The sequence below is a fragment of the Bos taurus genome, chromosome 12 (genome assembly GCF_002263795.3).
Source record: "Bos taurus isolate L1 Dominette 01449 registration number 42190680 breed Hereford chromosome 12, ARS-UCD2.0, whole genome shotgun sequence".
NCBI lineage: Eukaryota > Metazoa > Chordata > Mammalia > Artiodactyla > Bovidae > Bos > Bos taurus.
In genome coordinates, this window is record NC_037339.1 from 29,297,674 (window position 1) to 29,316,825 (window position 19,152).

The 19,152-nt window shown below is 42.7% G+C and overlaps 1 protein-coding gene across 1 annotated transcript in view; it reads right to left on the bottom strand.

Moving 5' to 3' along the window:
* RXFP2 (relaxin family peptide receptor 2) overlaps positions 1-13,172 on the bottom strand; it is a gene marked incomplete at its 5' end in the record, with an annotated part of 98,540 nt that extends 85,368 nt beyond the window's left edge. Inside the window, one exon of the mRNA XM_059892002.1 lies at positions 13,016-13,172. Coding sequence (XP_059747985.1) covers positions 13,016-13,172 — 157 coding nt within the window. The remainder of the gene's footprint in view (positions 1-13,015) is intronic.
* Positions 13,173-19,152: the final 5,980 nt, after the last annotated feature.

The following is a 19,152-nucleotide window of genomic DNA, read 5'->3' on the forward strand; positions in this document are numbered from 1 at the left end:
TGCTTTCTTTTCCCAGCCCTCTCTCCACCCACAATCCTTTCACATGTCTGCCTCTTTGTTGCCAGTCTTGTCTCTTTAGAATGGAAGTTCCTCAAGGCCAAGGTTTGTGACCATTTTCTTCATTATCTATCCTCAATACCTACTGCTACATGCTTGGCTACAGTAGACGTTCAAGAAATGTTGGAGGGGCTGAGTGAATTCATGAGCAAATGAAGACCTCTTTATATTATTGAGCGCAGAAGGCAATGGAACCCCATTCCAGTATTCTTGCCTGGAAAATCCCATGGATGGAGGAGCCTGGTAGGCTGCAGTCCATGGGATCGCTAAGAGTCGGACACGACTGAGCGACTTCACTTTCACTTTTCACTTTCATGCGTTGGAGAAGGAAATGGCAACCCACTCCAGTGTTCTTGCCTGGAGAATCCCAGGGATGGGGGAGCCTGGTGGGCTGCTGTCTATGGGGTCGCGTAGAGTCAGACACGACTGAAGCGACTTAGCATATATTATTGAGAGGAGAGTTGGCATGTTGATATTGGGGAGCAATTTCTCTGACTCAACAGCTTTGGCATTGCCTGTGGCTTTGGCACACAGAGCGGCCAGCAGCTTGAGTGATGACAGTGGGGAACATGTGCTCTCAATAAACCACATGGCTCCTCTGTGTTGAGGACATATTATCTGGAGGAACCATCAGGGTGTGCTGAGGTCATCACAGGCCACCTTATCTAAAGAAAATATCTGAAGGAAGGATTCTGGAAAGTGGAAGGAAGTCCAAAAAACGGAGCCAAGACTTGGATGCTCCAAAGGGCTTTCATGACCTTAATGTATTTCCTTTCTGGGTAAGATATTCTCCAACCACCTTGCAGGGGCTGGTCCATAATTTCTGCTTGAAACGGAATCCATTATGAATATGTATGTAGAAAACATTACAACTTTTAAACTGAAATAGGAAAAAAACATCTGGATTACTTGGCAATATATATAGAAGTCTGGCCTGATGATGAACCCCAGGCACTGTAATTTGGACTGTGTTAGGGGTGCGATTCATCACAGTATCAATCCTCAGGGACAGAGTCAAAATCTGTATGAACGAGGAAGTCTAAAATCAGATAAGCAGCTGTAGATTTTCCTGGATTAGACCAGTCATCATCTCAGGTCTAAGGTAAACTTGAGCACTTTCCTCCCCATGCTAATATATTGATTAAGTAGATGTCAGAGTAATCATTTGGACCCCTGAGTGGTTGGGGTCTTTGAGTGACTACAAAGGGAGCTAGGAAGGCAGAAGACTCCTCCAGACCTTGACAGTCAGAAAGCAAGGGCTTCCAACTACGTATGCTGCAGCGGAGAAGCAGGAAAGGAAAGTTATTCCAGAGTTGATTTTATTTTACTGTATTTTATTTTTGTAAATACTGTGGAAATGTGACATGCAGAAAAGTATGCAAATCTTAATTGTACGGCTGCATATATTTTCACATAGTGGATGCAAACACAGATCATATTGTGATATGCAAACACAGCTTATGAAACTGCACACTGCACCAGAGACAGCCCCTCTTAGTGTCTCCCTCCTAGCACTGCCCCCTGCCACAAGGGCAATCACCATGGTGACTTCCAAGAGCATACATGTCTTTGACCTGTTCTTTTTCTCCGCACACAGAATTCCGTGGAATCACACACGTATTCCCCTATGTGAGTAGCCTCCCTCACTCAACACCAAAACTGCACAGTTCAACTACATTTTGCAACTAAACCTCATCCAGTCTCGCTGTTTTCCACTACTGAAGACTACATCAAGATTCATCCATCATCCCTCACATGTGACCGGCTGGACCGTTTCAGTTTGTGACCACTGCAAACAGGCGCTCCATGGACATCCACAGTTGTGTCTTTTGGTGAGCGTATGTGTGCAACTTAGCTGGGTATGTACATAGGAGCAGAACTCCTCAGGCTTGTCTTGAACAGCAGGCTTAAGTCCAAACTCCATAGCACAGACCCCAGTGCCCTATATTCCATGAACCTGTTGTCAATACCAGACCCATCTCTCATACCCCACTCTGCAATACCTAAAGACTGATCTCAAAAGATATCCCATCTCCTGTGCCAAGGCCATTCATTCCCTTGCCTGGAATGCCTTTTTACTTTCTCGCCTAACAAACTCCTTCTGATTCTTCAAAGTTCAGCTTAAATGTTAGTGAGCCCTTCCCTGAGGGGTGCTCTTAAAGGGGAGATGGCTAGAGGATCCATTTATGGAAGAAATGACTTAAGGCCATGATTGCAGCTCTCTGATAAGCTCAGTTTTTTTAAAAATTTTAAACTAATGCTTTAATTTTTAAACAAAATATTTGCTCATTAAAGAAAACTGAAACTAGACAGGAAAAATGTAGTACAGAAAAAAATAAAAGATACCAAACAGAAGTGCTGTTGCCATTACAGACTGCTTATGTGCCATCATCCTCGTGCTAAAGTTCATGATGCCCTAGTAATCCTCAACATTTCTCAACAGTATTACTGACTCTAGATAGTCATAATTTTCAGTAGCTACATAACATTTCTTGCATGGACATATTATAACTTGCTTAACTCTTTCCAGTTGGATTGTTTCCAAATTTTGTTATTATATGCAGAGTACCTACAGGCACAGTATTTTGTCATGACTTCTATTTATTTCCCTGTGAGAGATTCTTAGAAGTTGCCTATGTAGAACAGATAAGATTTGTAAGACTCTTTATGCATATTATCAGATTGCTTTACAGAAATGTTAGAACAGTATTCCCACCTGCAATGTATAAGAGTTTGCTTCACAGCACCTTAGCCAGAATTATATATCTTTAATTTTTTTCAGTTATTCTATTGGGTTTTCTTTTTGTATTTTGTTGTTATACTTTAACTTCTTTGTTAGTTCAGTTGAACCTTTTCCTTCATATGTTTACTGGCTTTTTGTGTCTCTTCCTCTATGAGCTAAGTTAGAATCAACCTGCCTCAAGGTACAGAACTGAACATCAGTGAAGATGTTCAATAGTAAGAAGATTCATTCACTTCATTCATTGATCAAACTGAGCTACTATATAAACTCTTACATAAGACTATTTGTCACATTGTTTAACTTTTAAGAAAACATGTTAAAAAATACACATGGAAGAACTTAATTCACTCAACACTAAATAATAGCCCATTATGTACCATTACAGTGTCAGAGATGGTAGACAAGATAAATTAAACATATTTTGCTCTCAAGATGCTTACAAGTTAAAGCAAAAAGAGCGTAAAACAGATGTTTGGTAGAGAGCAGGAAACTCAGAGTTCACTGTGCACTCAGAGGAGTGGATCCATCTCATTCCCATGAAGCAGAGACGTCAGAAATGTGAAGAGATTTTGAGAGAAATTTAAGAGTGAAGGGGTTGCAAAGAGTCAGCCATGACTTAGCAACTGAACAACAACAGTAAGAGTGAGAAGGAGTTTATAAGGCAGAAAGATAAAGAGCAACCTTGTCTAACAGGCACGTTATTAAGGGATCCTCCTCTACCCTATGGTCCTACAGGAACAGGTTATATGCTAGGAGAAGAAGGTGCATTAGGAGGTTTTAAGAGCCAGCGGTGGTTAGTCTGAGGCCAAAATATGAAGTTTATATGTACTGATAAGGAGTTTGGACTTATTCTATTTTTTGGCATGGAGGCAACATTTCAAAACAAGAGACTATTGTGAGCATTCTTATTTTGCAGCTGAAGAACTGGAGGTACAGAAAGGTTAAGGGATTGTTGTTAAGTTGTAATGTTAGGAAGTGAAGGAATTTGAAACCATCTCATCTGGCCCCTGAAATAGGGTTTTATTTTCCACAATGTTATATAATTCTTCCCATTATTCCACTCATCCTCACCGTATCCATAGAAAGTAGATCCTGGAACTGTACTAGGTGCTAAAGACAGCAGGAGACAAACCTGTTCTGGTTTCTGTGTGCCTCCCACACCTGACATTCCCCCCCAACCACAACATTATATACTCAGCAAGAGAGGAAAAGCCACCCATTGACCTGGCAAAGACCAAGATGTGGGAGATGATACAGTGGGTGCTGGGATCTCAACATCCTTTGTTGCAGGCTCAGAAACAAAGAATATATTCACCAACAATAAGAATACTAATTACACTTCTATTTATCTTCTCACAAGTTAGTATGGCTCCAGATACCAAAGGTTACAAAAATAATTTATCCAAATTGATTCATGAGCATTCCTAATCACATAATTAGCCTTTGTATATTTGGATGAAAGCGGGGAAAAATGCTTTTTTCCCTGGTCTTCAGGATAATCATTCTGTCCTTTATTAAGACCCATTGTTTGGAAAGTTTGAGCTGTAATCTAGAAAAGCAAACTCGTACACAGTTCAGTGTAGTGTGTGGTGGTGGAGCGCATGTTTAGCAAATCCCTTTCCCTGACAGCAGCCATAAAAACAAGTTTTCACTTCTATCTTATCGCTCTTCTCTTCACTTTGAATGAAAGTTAAAGAAAATATGAACATACCACCTATATTTTTAAGATCTATCGTTTCCTTCCAAGCATGTCAAAGTTCTTGCAGATATTCGGCAGGTCTGTTCAGTTTATATGAATTACTCCTGTACATACGGGCAGAAGCAAGGAGCTGAAAGGTTTGACAGGTAAGAGGTCTGCTGTATTTTGGCAGGCTGTCTGCTGGATAGAGTCACATAAAGAACAGTCAGTTGGTGAATCTTCCGCCTAGGATGGTGGGAGGGACCTCTCCAGAAAAGGCTGGAATTCATTAACCCCCATTGGGAGATGGCATGTGAAGCCTCCTTATTCTTCTGCAGCCTGCTAATAGTCACAGAGATCTGGTGGCAGAGAATTACTTCCACCTTCAAGTTCTTGCTATGACAACCCCTTTATTTTGATTTGATTTTTTATTTGTAAAATATATTTAAATATTCATATTTATGGCACTTATCTACTATTTATTTTGATTCCCCATTGATTCTTTATAGTCTGCCTTTGTGTATCATTCTTAAATTTTTTTTTCTTAATTTTTTTTTGCTTTCTTCAAAGGGTCACTGTATGTATATTTGAGAAATGCTGGCAAAGGGTATGAGCATTTATTATTAATTTGCACTGGCTATGAAAAGTAGAAACAGTGACATATTTTCTTCTCTTGGGCTCCAAAATCACTGTAGACAGTATGACTGCAGCCATGAAATTATAAGATGTTTCCTCCTTGGAAGAAATGTTATGACAAACCTAGACAGCGTAAAAAGCAGAGAAACCACTTTGCCAACAAAGGTCTGTCTAAGTCAAAGCTATGGCTTTTCCAATAGTCAAGTACGGATGTGAGAGTTGAACCACAAAGAAGGCTGAGGGCCAAAGAATTGATGCTTTCGAACTATGGTGTTAGAGAAGACTCTCGAGAGTACCTTGGACAGCAAGGAGATCAAACCAGTCAATTCTAAAGGAAATCAGTCCTGAATATTCATTGGAAGGACTGATGGTGAAGCTGAAGCTCCAATACTTTGACCACCTGATGTGAAGAGCTGACTCAACTGCTAAGAACCTGATGCTGGGAAAGATTGAGGGCAGGATGAGAAGGAGGTGACAGATGGTGAGATGGTTGGATGGCATCCTCGACACAATGGACATGAATTTGAGCAAACTCCAGGAGATAGTGAAGGACAGGGAAGCCTGGCGTGCTGTAGTCCATGGGTTGCAGAGTTGGACACGACTTAACGAATGAACTACAACAATAACAATGAACTGCATTTTCTAAAAATCTACCTCTTTTCATCTGAGATATAATAAACATCAAGATGAGGTAACTTCTGGAAAGACACAGCCAAAGATTTGAGTTTTATAGAGAAGTTTCTAAAATTAGATGATTTTCAAATTATTCAGAATAAGGTTCAAAATAAAATAACATACGTCTAATAATCAAAACAAAGATGTTTGTTTTGCCTATTAAAGTTCAGATGTTGACTATTTATTGTACTTTTTATGGGTAACAATGTGGTATTGATTACCAAGATCAGCCAGAGATAAATAAACACAACTATGGAAAATTTCTTCTGATATATATATATATATATATACGTGTATATATATATATATATATATATCAGAAGAAATATATATATTTATATATATATATCAGAAGAAACATATATATATATATAATGAAATTTGAATTTCTGTAGCTTGAAGCCATATATGTAATAATATTTTGAAAGATTTATTGATTCTTCTATGAAAAAGTAATTTTCTTTGGAAACTAAGAAATAGTACCTTCTGTTTATTGTGGAGAGAACATCTGTTAATTATAATATTTTTCTTAATTCAGGAATCTTTAAGTGAACAAAAAAAGGGTATTAAGCAATAAGAGAAACATTAAGACATCAGTAGATAAACAAGTGAAGAGCCTGACCGGAAAACAGATAAAAGGAAATATGACTGGAGGAAAAGGGTGAAAAAAAAATAATGGTTAAAAGTGATTGGCATAGTTACTAGGGAGAGGAAATTGCATTTTGCTTAGGTAAGCACTAAATGGGTCATTCTAGCTTATTAAAATATAATAATATTTTATTATATTACAATGATAATCTATATGGCCAAGTAGAAGTGAGTAGAAGGGGACTCAATATTTTATTATATTACAATAATAATCTATATGGCCAAATAGAAGTGAGTAGTAGAAGGGGACTATAAGCCTCAGAGAAACACAAGGCAAGGAGCCCAGCCCAGACTGAGGGCTCTAGAAGGGGAAGTGGACAAGGTGTGGTCAGGAAGAGACAGGCCAGCCAGATGAAGGAAGCCAGCATCCAAGAATGCAAGGGACCAGAGACACGTTCCCAGGAGGAGGAGTGGCTGTGCCCCTTTATGATGGAGATGGTTTACATCGAATCTTTAGGTTGTTTGCCATGCTGAGATGTTTTGTTTCCTTGCAAACGTCCACCCCTCCTTTTGCTGCCCCTGGTATGAAGAGTGTGTTAGGGAAATGGAGAAAGGAAACAGAGCGACAGCAGTCACATGAGGTAAGAAATGGGAGAAACAGAGGCTTCCGTTGACTTGAAAAATATGAATAAGAATCGACTGGAGGAAAAATATCAGATCTTCAGATCTGTCACAGTGGACACCAGGTTTCCATCACCCAAGAGAACTGAAGCTATTTAATAAAATGGAACAGGTGAAACCAGCAAGCAGGGGAGCTTGCTAGCATCCTTGCAGCTAATGTGAAGGTAACAGACTCTTCTTCAAAAGAATAAAAGAAGCACAAATTAAAATAAGCAGTGGGTACTATTTTAGCTACCAAATTAGGGAGGAAAAATGTTCACGATAAACTAGTCTTGACATTTCACATCTTCATCTGTCACTGAAGGCACTGGAAAAGGAACTGACCTTTTAGAAAAAGCAATTTAGCAATTACGTATTAAGAGACATAAATATGACAATATACATGGACCAGTAATTCCACTATGGGACTAGGGAGATTCTGCTCCAATTTTACTCCTATATTCACTAACATCGGTCAACAGTGGGCTCCTGCTGATCGTGGTCACACAGTATTAGCCACACAGGGAACAGCAGCCAAAAAAAAAAAATCATACACATACGAAGGTGATATCATTGCTATTTACACAAGTTAAACCTTAGAAACAATGAGATTGACAATTATTTGATTTCACTGATTCGCCTTGTTTTTTCCCCAATCCCACTGAAAGTGGTAAAGAATTATTATTTTTTAAAGAGGAACTCCTCTATCAGCCTTGAAAAATTAGGGACGTCACTGTGAACAAGTGGAAAATACTTTGTCGTTTTTAGACTGTATAGCTGTAATGCAAGCAAACTGCCCCCACATCAACACAAGCAGTGGAGAGATCTCACCCAGGAAATGGGTACACAGGATACCCAAAGAGCCCTGGGAAATCTCAGACATCAGAAGAAAGAAGGCCGGCCATCAATCAGCACGTGGGGTGCAGAGGTGATACCTGCTTAAGAGGTGCTTATAGTAGGGCTGTGCTGACAGTGGTCAGGCTGCCCTAGCCACACCCTGGACAGCAGCAAAAGCCAACCATTGGAGCCCATGTCATTACCCTCCAGAGGGTGGCTGGGTCAAGTCAGACCTGTCCTCCTGGACTAAGAGCCTGCACACCAGACCAAGAGCCTGCTCCATCCCCAAGCCATGCCGGGGCTCAGGCCTCACCACGTAGAACAACACTTCAGTCTCAAAAACAAAACAAAACCTCTTCAGATCCTGACACTGAACAAACACACAACTTCTCCATAAGTTGAATAAAGGAAAATCACTGGATAAATATACCATAGTCTGTCAAAGGGCGAATAACAATAATTTGTTAAAGGATAAGTGACAATAATAATATAAATATATTATATATAATAATAATGTGACAAAGTTAAAGGATAATTTTTCCAAATGCAGGGGACACCAGTTCTCTCCCTGGGTTGGGAAGATCCCTTGGAGAAGGAAATGGCAACCCACTCCAGAATTTTTGCCTGGGAAATCCCATGGACAGAAGAGTCTGGCGAGCTATAATCCATATGGTCACAAAGAGTTGGACATGACCGAGGGACTGAGCACATTCACACATGAGGATGGCAATCCTTTGGGGGTTGCTCCTCTGTTCTGGGTTGGGGCTGTGGAACCCTAGAAGGGGAGATAGTTTAGTGGGTAAAAACGAGTGGCTACTGTTTTAATATGACTTCTCACATATCTTCTGGTTTATCTTCGATGCATTCAGCCACATAGGTCAAAAGGGCAGCTGATACTGAGTTAGAAATTGATTCCAAGTGTCTCTGGACTTTCTTTCATCCTTGACTCCCTTCTGCTTGCACTTGCTTTTCTTTTCCAGCTATGGACTGCAATTCTAACTTTGACCCCTTTCCAACTATTTGTTATATCTGCTGCCATTTTGGTTTTTTAAGCCTTCACTTGTATGTATACTATGTGTATGTGTTTGTAACAATATAGGCTTAAATTTTTGCCTGGTTACTTTCATAGATGTTTTCCTTGTGTCTTATTTCATAATTTTTAACTTCATAATTTTTAAGAAAATTACCCTGAGCACTCTGTTCTATTCTACTGCTCCATCTGCCTGCTCTTTAATCAGCAGCATGTGGGTTCCATGTCGGTGAAGAGGAGTGAAGCGATAAGCCTAGGAATCAGGCAGACCCGGATTAGCTGTTTGATCTTGAACAAGTTATTGATCTTGAACAACCACTTTCATTCTGTCACTTCATCCGTAAAATATGGGTAATAACAGTGCTTATTTCACAGCACTACAGTTAGAACAGAAAAAAAATAATTTGCACAAAGTGGTTAGCATAATGCCCAGCACATCACAAGCTCTCAACAAATGATAGTTTGTCATCCTCATCATCACTAGCTTTCTCTAAAAGGGATTTTGAAACTCAGTAGTTCGTTTCATAATTCATCTTTTTCAAGCAATTTTTGCCTGTCTATTTTTTCAATAATTCGCAACCAAATCAATTTATAAAGCTCCAAAAATCTGTTGGAATTTTAAAATTGTAATTATGTTAACCCTTTAAAATAATAGGGTCATTATCTTTAAACGATTCAGTATTCCCACCCAAGAACACAGCGAATCTCTCCATTTATCCAACTCTTGTATCTATCAGGAAGTCTTTGTCCATTTCCATATGTCAGAAGCTAGACACTATGCAGGAGGGACATTTGTCAAGGAGATGCCCACTGCCCATGTAAGGGGCAAGATTTAGCATCATGCCAGGGTCAGAGAAAAGATGTAACTACAAGGACCCATTTGGAGGGTCTGGAACATGCAGACACTGAGAAAAAGAGTCATAGCTACAGAATGAATGTTTGTGTGTCTCTGACAGCCGTCTGCAAACCAGGCAGTGGGCTCTAACCAGATACCCTGATCTAGGATTCCCAGACTCCAGAACTGTGAGAAATTTGAAGTCACTCAGTTTGTGGTGTTCTGTTATAACTGTCCAAACAGGTCAAGACATTCATCTTATTTCTACTTCAAATTCCACTTGCTGTTTTGCAAGTCTTCCATTAATTGCCATCAAGCATTAGTTGAGTCCTCAAGTGTGCCTAAGTCCACACTCAGGCAGAGCAACACAGCACAGCCTGGGGTGGCCTCTGGAGAGGGTGGGAATTACCTGGTGAAGGGAGAGGAGCAGGCCCTGGAGACAGGCCACTGATTGAGTGGACCCTCAGGATGGACTTCTGGAACCATGCAAACATAGATTCCTTTATCCTTCTACCCTGCCTCTCAGTCCTCAGTCCTTTTCAGACCTCACAAGACAGGAGTAGAGGCCTCAGGTAGGAAAGCTAGAGACTAGACCGGCATTTTGATTTAAAAGAAGCATTTCCCCCCCTGTTCTCTCCTGCCTGCTTCTCTCCCTGTGAAATGACCTGATGCATGCACCTTCTCCCACTGATTTCAATCTGGAGATTGGAGGGGTTGGGCAGGAAAGAAAAATTGAAAACTGATTGTTTGTTCTGAGCTTAAGGTAGGAGCAGGAGGAAGGGAAGAGACAATCTCCTGCTTCCATTCTACACTGGGTCGTTTATCTGGAGAGAAGAGTCAGGGCGTCTCTTGCAGGCACTCAGTTGACTTTTTAATAAACTAAGACATGGCTGTTTTGTCATGGTGCAGAAAAGGCTGACTCCAGCCTGCTTTGGGGGATAAGACCCCTGAGGAGGCTGAGGCCTCCTCTCAAGCCATGTCCACATGTTTATACTTGTAAAGTCTCTTCCCCTTCTATGCCTTCTATGCCTTCCTGCCTACATTTTTTGAGATCTGGAAGTCTCAGACTCTATTCAGTTATCAAAAAGCAACATATACCACACATTTTATATACAGTTGACCCTTGAACAACATAGATGTGAACTGCAAGGGCCCATATATACACTATTTCCCCTCCCCCCAATAAATATGTACTAGAGTACTACAGTACAGGGGCTGGGGGAATCCATGGATGCAGAACCATGGACATAGAGGACTGACTGTAAAGTTACACTTGAATGTTCCACTGACCAGAGGGTTGGTGCCTGTAACCCCTCGTTAGGGGGGTCAGCTGTACTCACTGCTTCCACTTTCCTGTCCTCACAGAGGGAACGGCAGCCTTGGGAAGAAGAATTTCCAGCCCTGCTCCAGCCAGTTCCCTTTCTAAGCCCTGCTGCTCACCCTTTCCCACCATTGCACCTCTTCACAGGCAAGCAGATGAGCTTCTTCAGTGGCTGCACATAAGGTCGGTGACAGGTGGTTAAGTAGGAAAAAAGAGATTCTGGGGGAAAAGATGAAGAGGCCAACTAGGAAGGAGAGAGTTTGTCCAGAAAATAAGAAAGGGTGCCAAGAGTCCTGGAGCCTTAATTCCATCGAACACGGCAGAGAATTCCAGCGAAGCAAGCACAGACCCCAAAGGGCACTGGTCACATTGGTAGAGCAGTTTCAGTGGCGTGGTGGGGAGAGGGCCACATTCCAGGGGATAAGAAAGGACCAGGTAACAAAACAACAGCAACTCATGGGACCACTCTGTTTCCTTTGGCTTATTTGATACTTTCAAAAGCACATCAGGAGGACTCCCCTGGTGGTCCAGTGGCTAAGACAGTGTGCTTGAAACATATGGGGGCCCAAGTTCTATCACTGGCCAGGGAACTAAATCCCACATGCGGAAATGGCACAACTTGAAAAAAAAAAAAAAATCCCACCTGCCATATCTATGACCAGGCACAGCCAAATAAATAAATATTTAAATATTAAAAAAAAAAGCATTTTAGGTAACTCATGAGCCCAGTAGTCCACTTCACAATTCATCTTTTTCAAGCATGAAACACAGTGATAAATGTATATCACCATCCACCTGAAAAACACTACACAGTCCATGCTACTGCATCTACTGCACCGTGAGGACCACTCTCTGGAGAAGCTTGATTCTGAAGGACAGAATGGTGTGAGTGATGTGGGCCGGAGGCGGAAGAAGGCAGGAAAGGCACTTTTGAAACAGACAGTGGGAAGCTGAAGACACAAGGGAGAGTGGAAAGGTGCCCAGAAGCCCTTCAGAGGAGGTCCTGGGGACCACAGACAGGTGTCAGCTAGCTTTGCAGGCTGGGCTCTTCCTGAAGGAGTGTCTAGCACTTCTCTTTCTCCCACAGGGCAAGTCTAAAAAGAGCATGAGAAACTCCAATACTTTGGCCACCTGATGCAGAGAGCTGATTCATTTGAAAAGACCCTGATGCTGGGAAAGATTGAGGGCAGGAGGAGAAGGGGACAACAGAAGATTAGATGGTTGGATGGCATCACCGACTCAATGGACATGGGTTTGGGTGGACTCCAGGAGTTGGTGATGGAGAGAGAGGCCTGGTGTGCTGCGGTTCATGGGGTCAGAGAGTCGGACACGACTGAGCGACTTAACTGAACATAATTAACATCAGCAGGAGGGATGTAGCTCGGATGACACCAGCAAAGCCCATTCATAATTACCAGGAAGTAAAAATAGAATGTAGCTAACAAAAGTGTTTATAAAGAAGGCTGAGTGGGGAAGAATTGATGCTTTTGAACTGTGGTGTTGGAAAATACTCTTGAGAGTTCTCTGGATTGCAAGGAGATCAAACCAGTCAATCCTAAAGGAAATCAACCTGAATATTCATTGGAAGGACTGATGCTGAAGCGGAAGGTCCAACACTTTGACCATCTGATGTTGAAGAGCCGACTCATTGGAAAAGACCCTGATGCTGGGAGAGACTGAGGGCAGGAGAAGGGGGCAGCTGAGGATGAGATGGTTAGAGGCATCACCGACTCAATGGACATGAATTTGAGCAAACTCTGGGAGGCAGTGAAAGGAGCCTGGGAACCTTGAGTGCTGTAGTTCATGGGGTCGCAAAAAGTCAGACACAACGTACTGGCTGAACAACAACAACAAAATAAAGTTTAACCATTTTTTCCTTTTCCGTTATGCTGAGCCTAGTTTCACTGCCTCACAGGGTGCCGCGAGTAGAGGTCTCAAGCCCAGGCCCTTCTGACCTGCGTTCCTGGTGCCAAACAGCTGCACGGCGGCCTCAGCTTCGGGCTCCTGTACAGACACTGCGCACTTAACTCCATCCAAGATGGCGGAGGCGGTGCAGAGAGGCTGCGCCGCCTCCTGACAGGAGCTTGAGCGGTACAGCTGCGCCTGCGCGCCTCTGCAAAACTACCCCTCCCCTGCGGGCGGTAGAGGTCGCCATAAACTAAGCAACTGCCAGTGGTGGGTGGCGAGAACACCTTCTCTGGAGCGGAAGCTCGAGCGTCTTCACTCTTTGATCTGAGGAGAACGCTTTCCTTGCCTTTGGAACCGAACTTAGTCTCATTCCATTGGTGAGAGCAGGCACAGGGCAGAAGGCCCCTGGTTGTGGCCCAGCTCCAGAGGGTTGATGACAGAAGCTCCGTATTTGTTGCACTGGTAAGTTACTGAGGCGTGTCCTGCAGCAGTCATACGGAAAGCTCTTGGCTCGGCCGGGGCTCAAGTCAAAGGGCCACTTTGAGTTTCTCCCCCAGATGTCACATTCTGTCCCCAAGCTCACAATGCAGTCCCTGTCGTGCGGCAGGTAAGGACACCCCACCCTCATAAAGACAAAACCATGTCCTCCAGATGGAAGCAGAAGTTTCCAGAAGAGGCCCTGGGGGACAGAAACCAAGCAGTGCCTGACGATGTCCCCCACGCCCCATGTGTTTGTCACCGCTTCGTGGTTCTGGGTACTGTACACCTGATGCTTTCAGATGCTTCTCTCCCTCTGCTCTCTGGCTCAGCAACACACTGTCCTTTTCAACTTTTCCCCCTAACTAGGATCAGATCTTCTGCATTAGAGAAAAAGAATAAGGCCTTCCCCCGCAGTCCTATGGTTAGGGCTTCTTCTTCCAATGCAGGGGGTTCAATCCCTGGTCAGGGAACCAAGATCCCCCCGTGCGTAGTGGCCAAAAAATCAGAGCATAAACAACAGAAGCAGTATTTTAACAAATTCAATAAAGACATACAAAAGAAAAACCGACAACAAAACCCTCCCAAATTAACTGATAAAATAGAGCAATATTTTCTGAACATAAAAAGTAACTGAACTTTGAAAGCACCAACTTTGAACTCTATTGTTCTACCAGTTCTGCCAGCTCTTCCCTTGCCCAAGAACAAATGTTTATTTAACATTTATTACTAGGAATGGGCCAGGGCTTCCCAGGTGGCGCTAGTGGTAAAGAACCTGCCTGCCAGGGCAGGAGACATAAAGAGATGCAGGTTCCATTCCTGGGTGTGAAAGATTCTCTGAAGGAGGGCATGGAAACCCACTCCAGTATTCTTACCTGGAGAATTCTATGGACACAGGAGCCTGGTGGGCTATGGTCCTTGGGGTCGCTGAGAGTCAGACACAACTGAAGCAACTTAGCATGCTCACAGGAATGGGCAAATTGCTTTAAATGGATTATCTCATTTGGTTTTCATACATTTTAGTGAGGCAGTTGTTAATAAGATTATCTTGTAATTTTTATTTTTTTGGTAAATGAAGTTAACTGAGGTTTGGAGATGAGAGGAACTCACTAAAGTTTAAAAGGTGCATCACTGACGAAGCTTCGATATGAGCTTGCTTATGAAGGACTTCAGACTCCCCTATGCCAGACAGCCTTGGATTTGCCCTTCAGTCAGTACAGGATCCACCCATATAGCTCTCAGAGAGGTGTTTCATGAAGTTCTCCATGGGCTTCTCTGATGGCTCAGTTGGTAAAGAATCTCCCTGCAATGCAGGAGACCCCAGTTCAATTCCTGGGTCAGGAAGATCCGGTGGAGAAGGGATAGGCCACCCACTCCAGTACTCTTGGTCTTCCCTTGTGGCTCAGCTGGTGAAGAATCTGCCTGCAATGTGAGAGACCTGGGTTCGATCCCTAGGTTGGGACGATCCCCTGGGGAAAGGAAAGGCTACCCACCCCAATATTCTGGCCTAGAGAAGCCCATGGACTGTATAGTCTGATTGAGCGACTTGAGCCAGCGTGAGGAACTCCGCCCATGACAAAGGTCATGAGGAAGGAGGCTCGGCATACGAAAAGGCGGGATCGAGCCTCAGGAGTCCCCCTGGAAATTCTCGAGCATCTACCCCCAAAACCAGAGTCTGCCTACTTTCTGCTTTGTGCTCTCACCTACACCTCTGACTTTATGGGGGGCTGTCCCCCACTACCTTTCTCTGAAAAAAGAGTTAACTTACAGCTCCAGTTAATAATTCCTGGGTGTGACAGTGTTTCAACCTACAAACTCCTTTGGAAGTCCTCTAGCCTGCCTGAATAGGATTTTCCGGCCACATGTGATTGCACAGAGCCTCCCATCTGTGAGAGACATGAGATGTTCTAAACTGTCTAAATACAGATTCCTTTGAGCAGTTAAAAGATTGATTAGAAATTGTATTGGTGAAGGGTTTTTCACTTTTTGGGCCAATGTTTGCTGCTAAGTTTCCATATCCCTTACCTGCTGTGTCCCTGGCAGTGTATTGATTAGTATAATTGGTGTAAGTAGTAGCTTTAATGTTTGTAACCTTGGACCCTTGAGTTCATTCTTTTTCTTGTTATAGCCCACCACACCTTTGCCCTATAGGAATGCAACTTTATCTAATGCTTTTAGAGGGTGGCGCCTGACTAATCACCTTTAGAGAAAAATAAGTTTTCTGAAGAAAGGGTCTTAAAATGTTAACAGGCCTCCAGGCCAGAAGATGATGCAAATCACCTGAACTTTTGCATATGATAAGTTTGCAGGAAGAAAGCCTGGCTTACTGCATGACTCTACCCCTTCCCCCATTATCCTCTATGCATAATTTAAGGTATAAAAACTACATTGGAAAATAAAGTGCGGGCCTCGTTCACCGAAACTTGGTCTCCCCATGTTGTTCTTTCTCTCACCTTCTGGCTGAATTATTCAGCCTCTTTTCTCCACTGAATTTCCTCACTGAGCTATCCTTATTTCATCCTCTTTTCTCCACTGAATTTCCTCACTGATCAGATCAGATCAGATCAGTCGCTCAGTCGTGTCCGACTCTTTGTAACCCCATGAATCGCAGCATGCCAGGCCTTCCGGTCCATCACCAACTCCCGGAGTTCACTCAGACTCACATCCATCGAGTCAGTGATGCTATCCAGCCATCTCATCCTCTGTCGTCCCCTTCTCCTCCTGCCCCCAATCCCTCCCAGCATCAGAGTCTTTTCCAATGAGTCAACTCTTTGCATGAGGTGGCCAAAGTACTGGAGTTTCAGCTTTAGCATCATTCCTTCCAAAGAAATCCCAGGGCTGATCTCCTTCAGAATGGACTGGTTGGATCTCCTTGCAGTCCAAGGGACTCTCAAGAGTCTTCTCCAGCACCACACTTCAAAAGCATCAATTCTTCGGCACTCAGCTTTCTTCACAGTCCAACTCTCACACCCATACATGACCACTGGAAAAACCATAGCCTTGACTAGACGAACCTTTGTTGGCAAAGTAATATCTCTGCTTTTGAATATGCTATCTAGGTTGGTCATAACTTTCCTTCCAAGAAGTAAGCATCTTTTAATTTCATGTCTGCAGTCACCATCTGTAGTGATTTTGGAGCCCCAAAAAATAAAGTCTGACACTGTTTCCACTGTTTCCCCATCTATTTCCCATGAAGTGGTGGGACCGGATGCCATGATCTTCATTTTCTGAATATTGAGCTTTAAGTCAACTTTTGCACTCTCCATTTTCACTTTCATCAAGAGGCTTTTGAGTTCCTTTTCACTTTCTGCCATAAGGGTGGTGTCATTTGCATATCTGAGGTTATTGATATTTCTCCCGGCAATCTTGATTCCAGTTTGTGTTTCTTCTAGTCCAGCGTTTCTCATGATGTACTCTGCTTATAAGTTAAATAAACAGAGTGACAATATACAGCCTTGATGAACTCCTTTTTGCTATTTGGAACCAGTCTGTTGTTCCATGTCCAATTCTAACTGTTGCTTCCTGACCTGCATACAGATTTCTCAAGAGGCAGATCAGGTAGTCTGGTATTCCCATCTCTTGAAGAATTTTCCACAGTTTATTGTGATCCGCACAGTTAAAGGCTTTCGCATAGTCAATAAAGCAGAAATAGATGGTTTTCTGGAACTCTCTTGCTTTTTCCATGATCCAGCGGATGTTGGCAATTTGATCTCTGGTTCCTCTGCCTTTTCTAAAACCAGCTTGAACATCAGGAAGTTCACGGTTCACATATTGCTGAAGCCTGGCTTGGAGAATTTTGAGCATTACTTTACTAGCATGTGAGATGAGTGCAATTGTGTGGTAGTTTGAGCATTCTTTGGCATTGCCTTTCTTTGGGATTGGAATGAAAACTGACCTTTTCCAGTCCTGTGGTCACTGCTGAGTTTTCCAAATTTGCTGGCATATTGAGTGCAGCAATTTCATAGCATCATCTTTCAGGATTTGGAATAGCTGAACTGGAATTCCATCACCTCCACTAGCTTTGTTCGTAGTGATGCTTTCTAAGGCCCACTTGACTTCACATTCCAGGATGTCTGGCTCTAGGTCAGTGATCACACCATCGTGATTATCTGGGTCATGAAGATCTTTTTTGTACAGTTCTTCTGTGTATTCTTGCCATCTCTTCTTTATATCTTCTGCTTCTGTTAGGTCCATACCATTTCTGTCCTTTATCGAGCTCATCTTTGCATGAAATGTTCCTTTGGTATCTCTGATTTTCTTGAAGAGATCCCTAGTCTTTCCCATTCTGTTGTTTTCCTCTATTTCTTTGCATTGATCGCTGAAGAAGGCTTTCTTGTCTCTTCTTGCTATTCTTTGGAACTTTGCATTCAGATGCTTATATCTTTCCTTTGCTCCTTTGCTTTTCACTTCTCTTCTTTTCACAGCTATTTGTAAGGCCTCCCCAGACAGCCATTTTGCTTTTTTGCATTTCTTTTCCATGAGGATGGTCTTGATCCCTGTCTCCTGTACAATGTCACAAACCTCATTCCATAGTTCAGGCACTCTATCTATCAGATCTAGGCCCTTAAATCTATTTTTCACTTCTACTGTATAATCATTAGGGATTTGATTTAGGTCATACCTGAATGGTCTAGTGGTTTTCCCTACTTTCTTCAATTTAAGTCTGAATTTGGCAATAAGGAGTTCATGATCTGAGCCACAGTCAGCTCCTGGTCTTGTTTTTGCTGACTGTATAGAGCTTCTCCATCTTTGGCTGCAAAGAATATAATCAGTCTGATTTCGGTGTTGACCATCTGGTGATGTCCATGTGTAGAGTCTTCTCTTGTGTTGTTGGAAGAGGGTGTTTGTTATGACCAGTGAATTTTCTTGGCAAAACTCTATTAGTCTTTGCCCTGCTTCATTCTGTATTTCAAAGCCAAATTTGCCTGTTACTCCAGGTGTTTCTTGACTTCCTACTTTTGCATTCCAGTCCCCTATAATGGAAAGGACATCTTTTTTGGGTGTTAGTTATAAAAGGTCTTGTAGGTCTTCATAGAACTGTTCAACTTCAGCTTCTTCAGCATTACTGGTTGGGGCACAGACTTGGATTACTGTGATATTGAATGGTTTGCCTTGGAAACGAACAGAGATCATTCTGTTGTTTTTGAGATTGCATCCAGGTACTGCATTTCGGACTCTTTTGTTGACCATGATGGCCACTGCATTTCTTCTGAGGGATTCCTGCCCGCAGTAGTAGATATAATGGTCATCTGAGTTAAATTCACCCATTCCAGTCCATTTCAGTTCGCTGATTCCTAGAATGTTGACATTCACTCTTGCCATCTCTTGTTTGACCACTTCCAATTTGCCTTGATTCATGGACCTGACATTCCAGGTTCCTATGCAATATTGCTCTTTACAGCATCGGACCTTGCTTCTATCACCAGTCACATCCACAGCTGGGTATTCTTTTTGCTTTGGCTCCATCCCTTCATTCTTTCTGGAGTTATTTCTCCACTGATCTCCAGTAGCATATTGGGTACCTACTGACCTGGGGAGTTTCTCTTTCAGTATCCTATCATTTTGCCTTTTCATACTGTTCATGGGGTTCTCAAGGCAAGAATACTGAAGTGGTTTGCCATTCCCTTCTCCAGTGGACGACATTCTGTCAAATCTCTCCACCACGACCTGGCCGTCTTGGGTTGCCCAACAGGCATGGCTTAGTTTC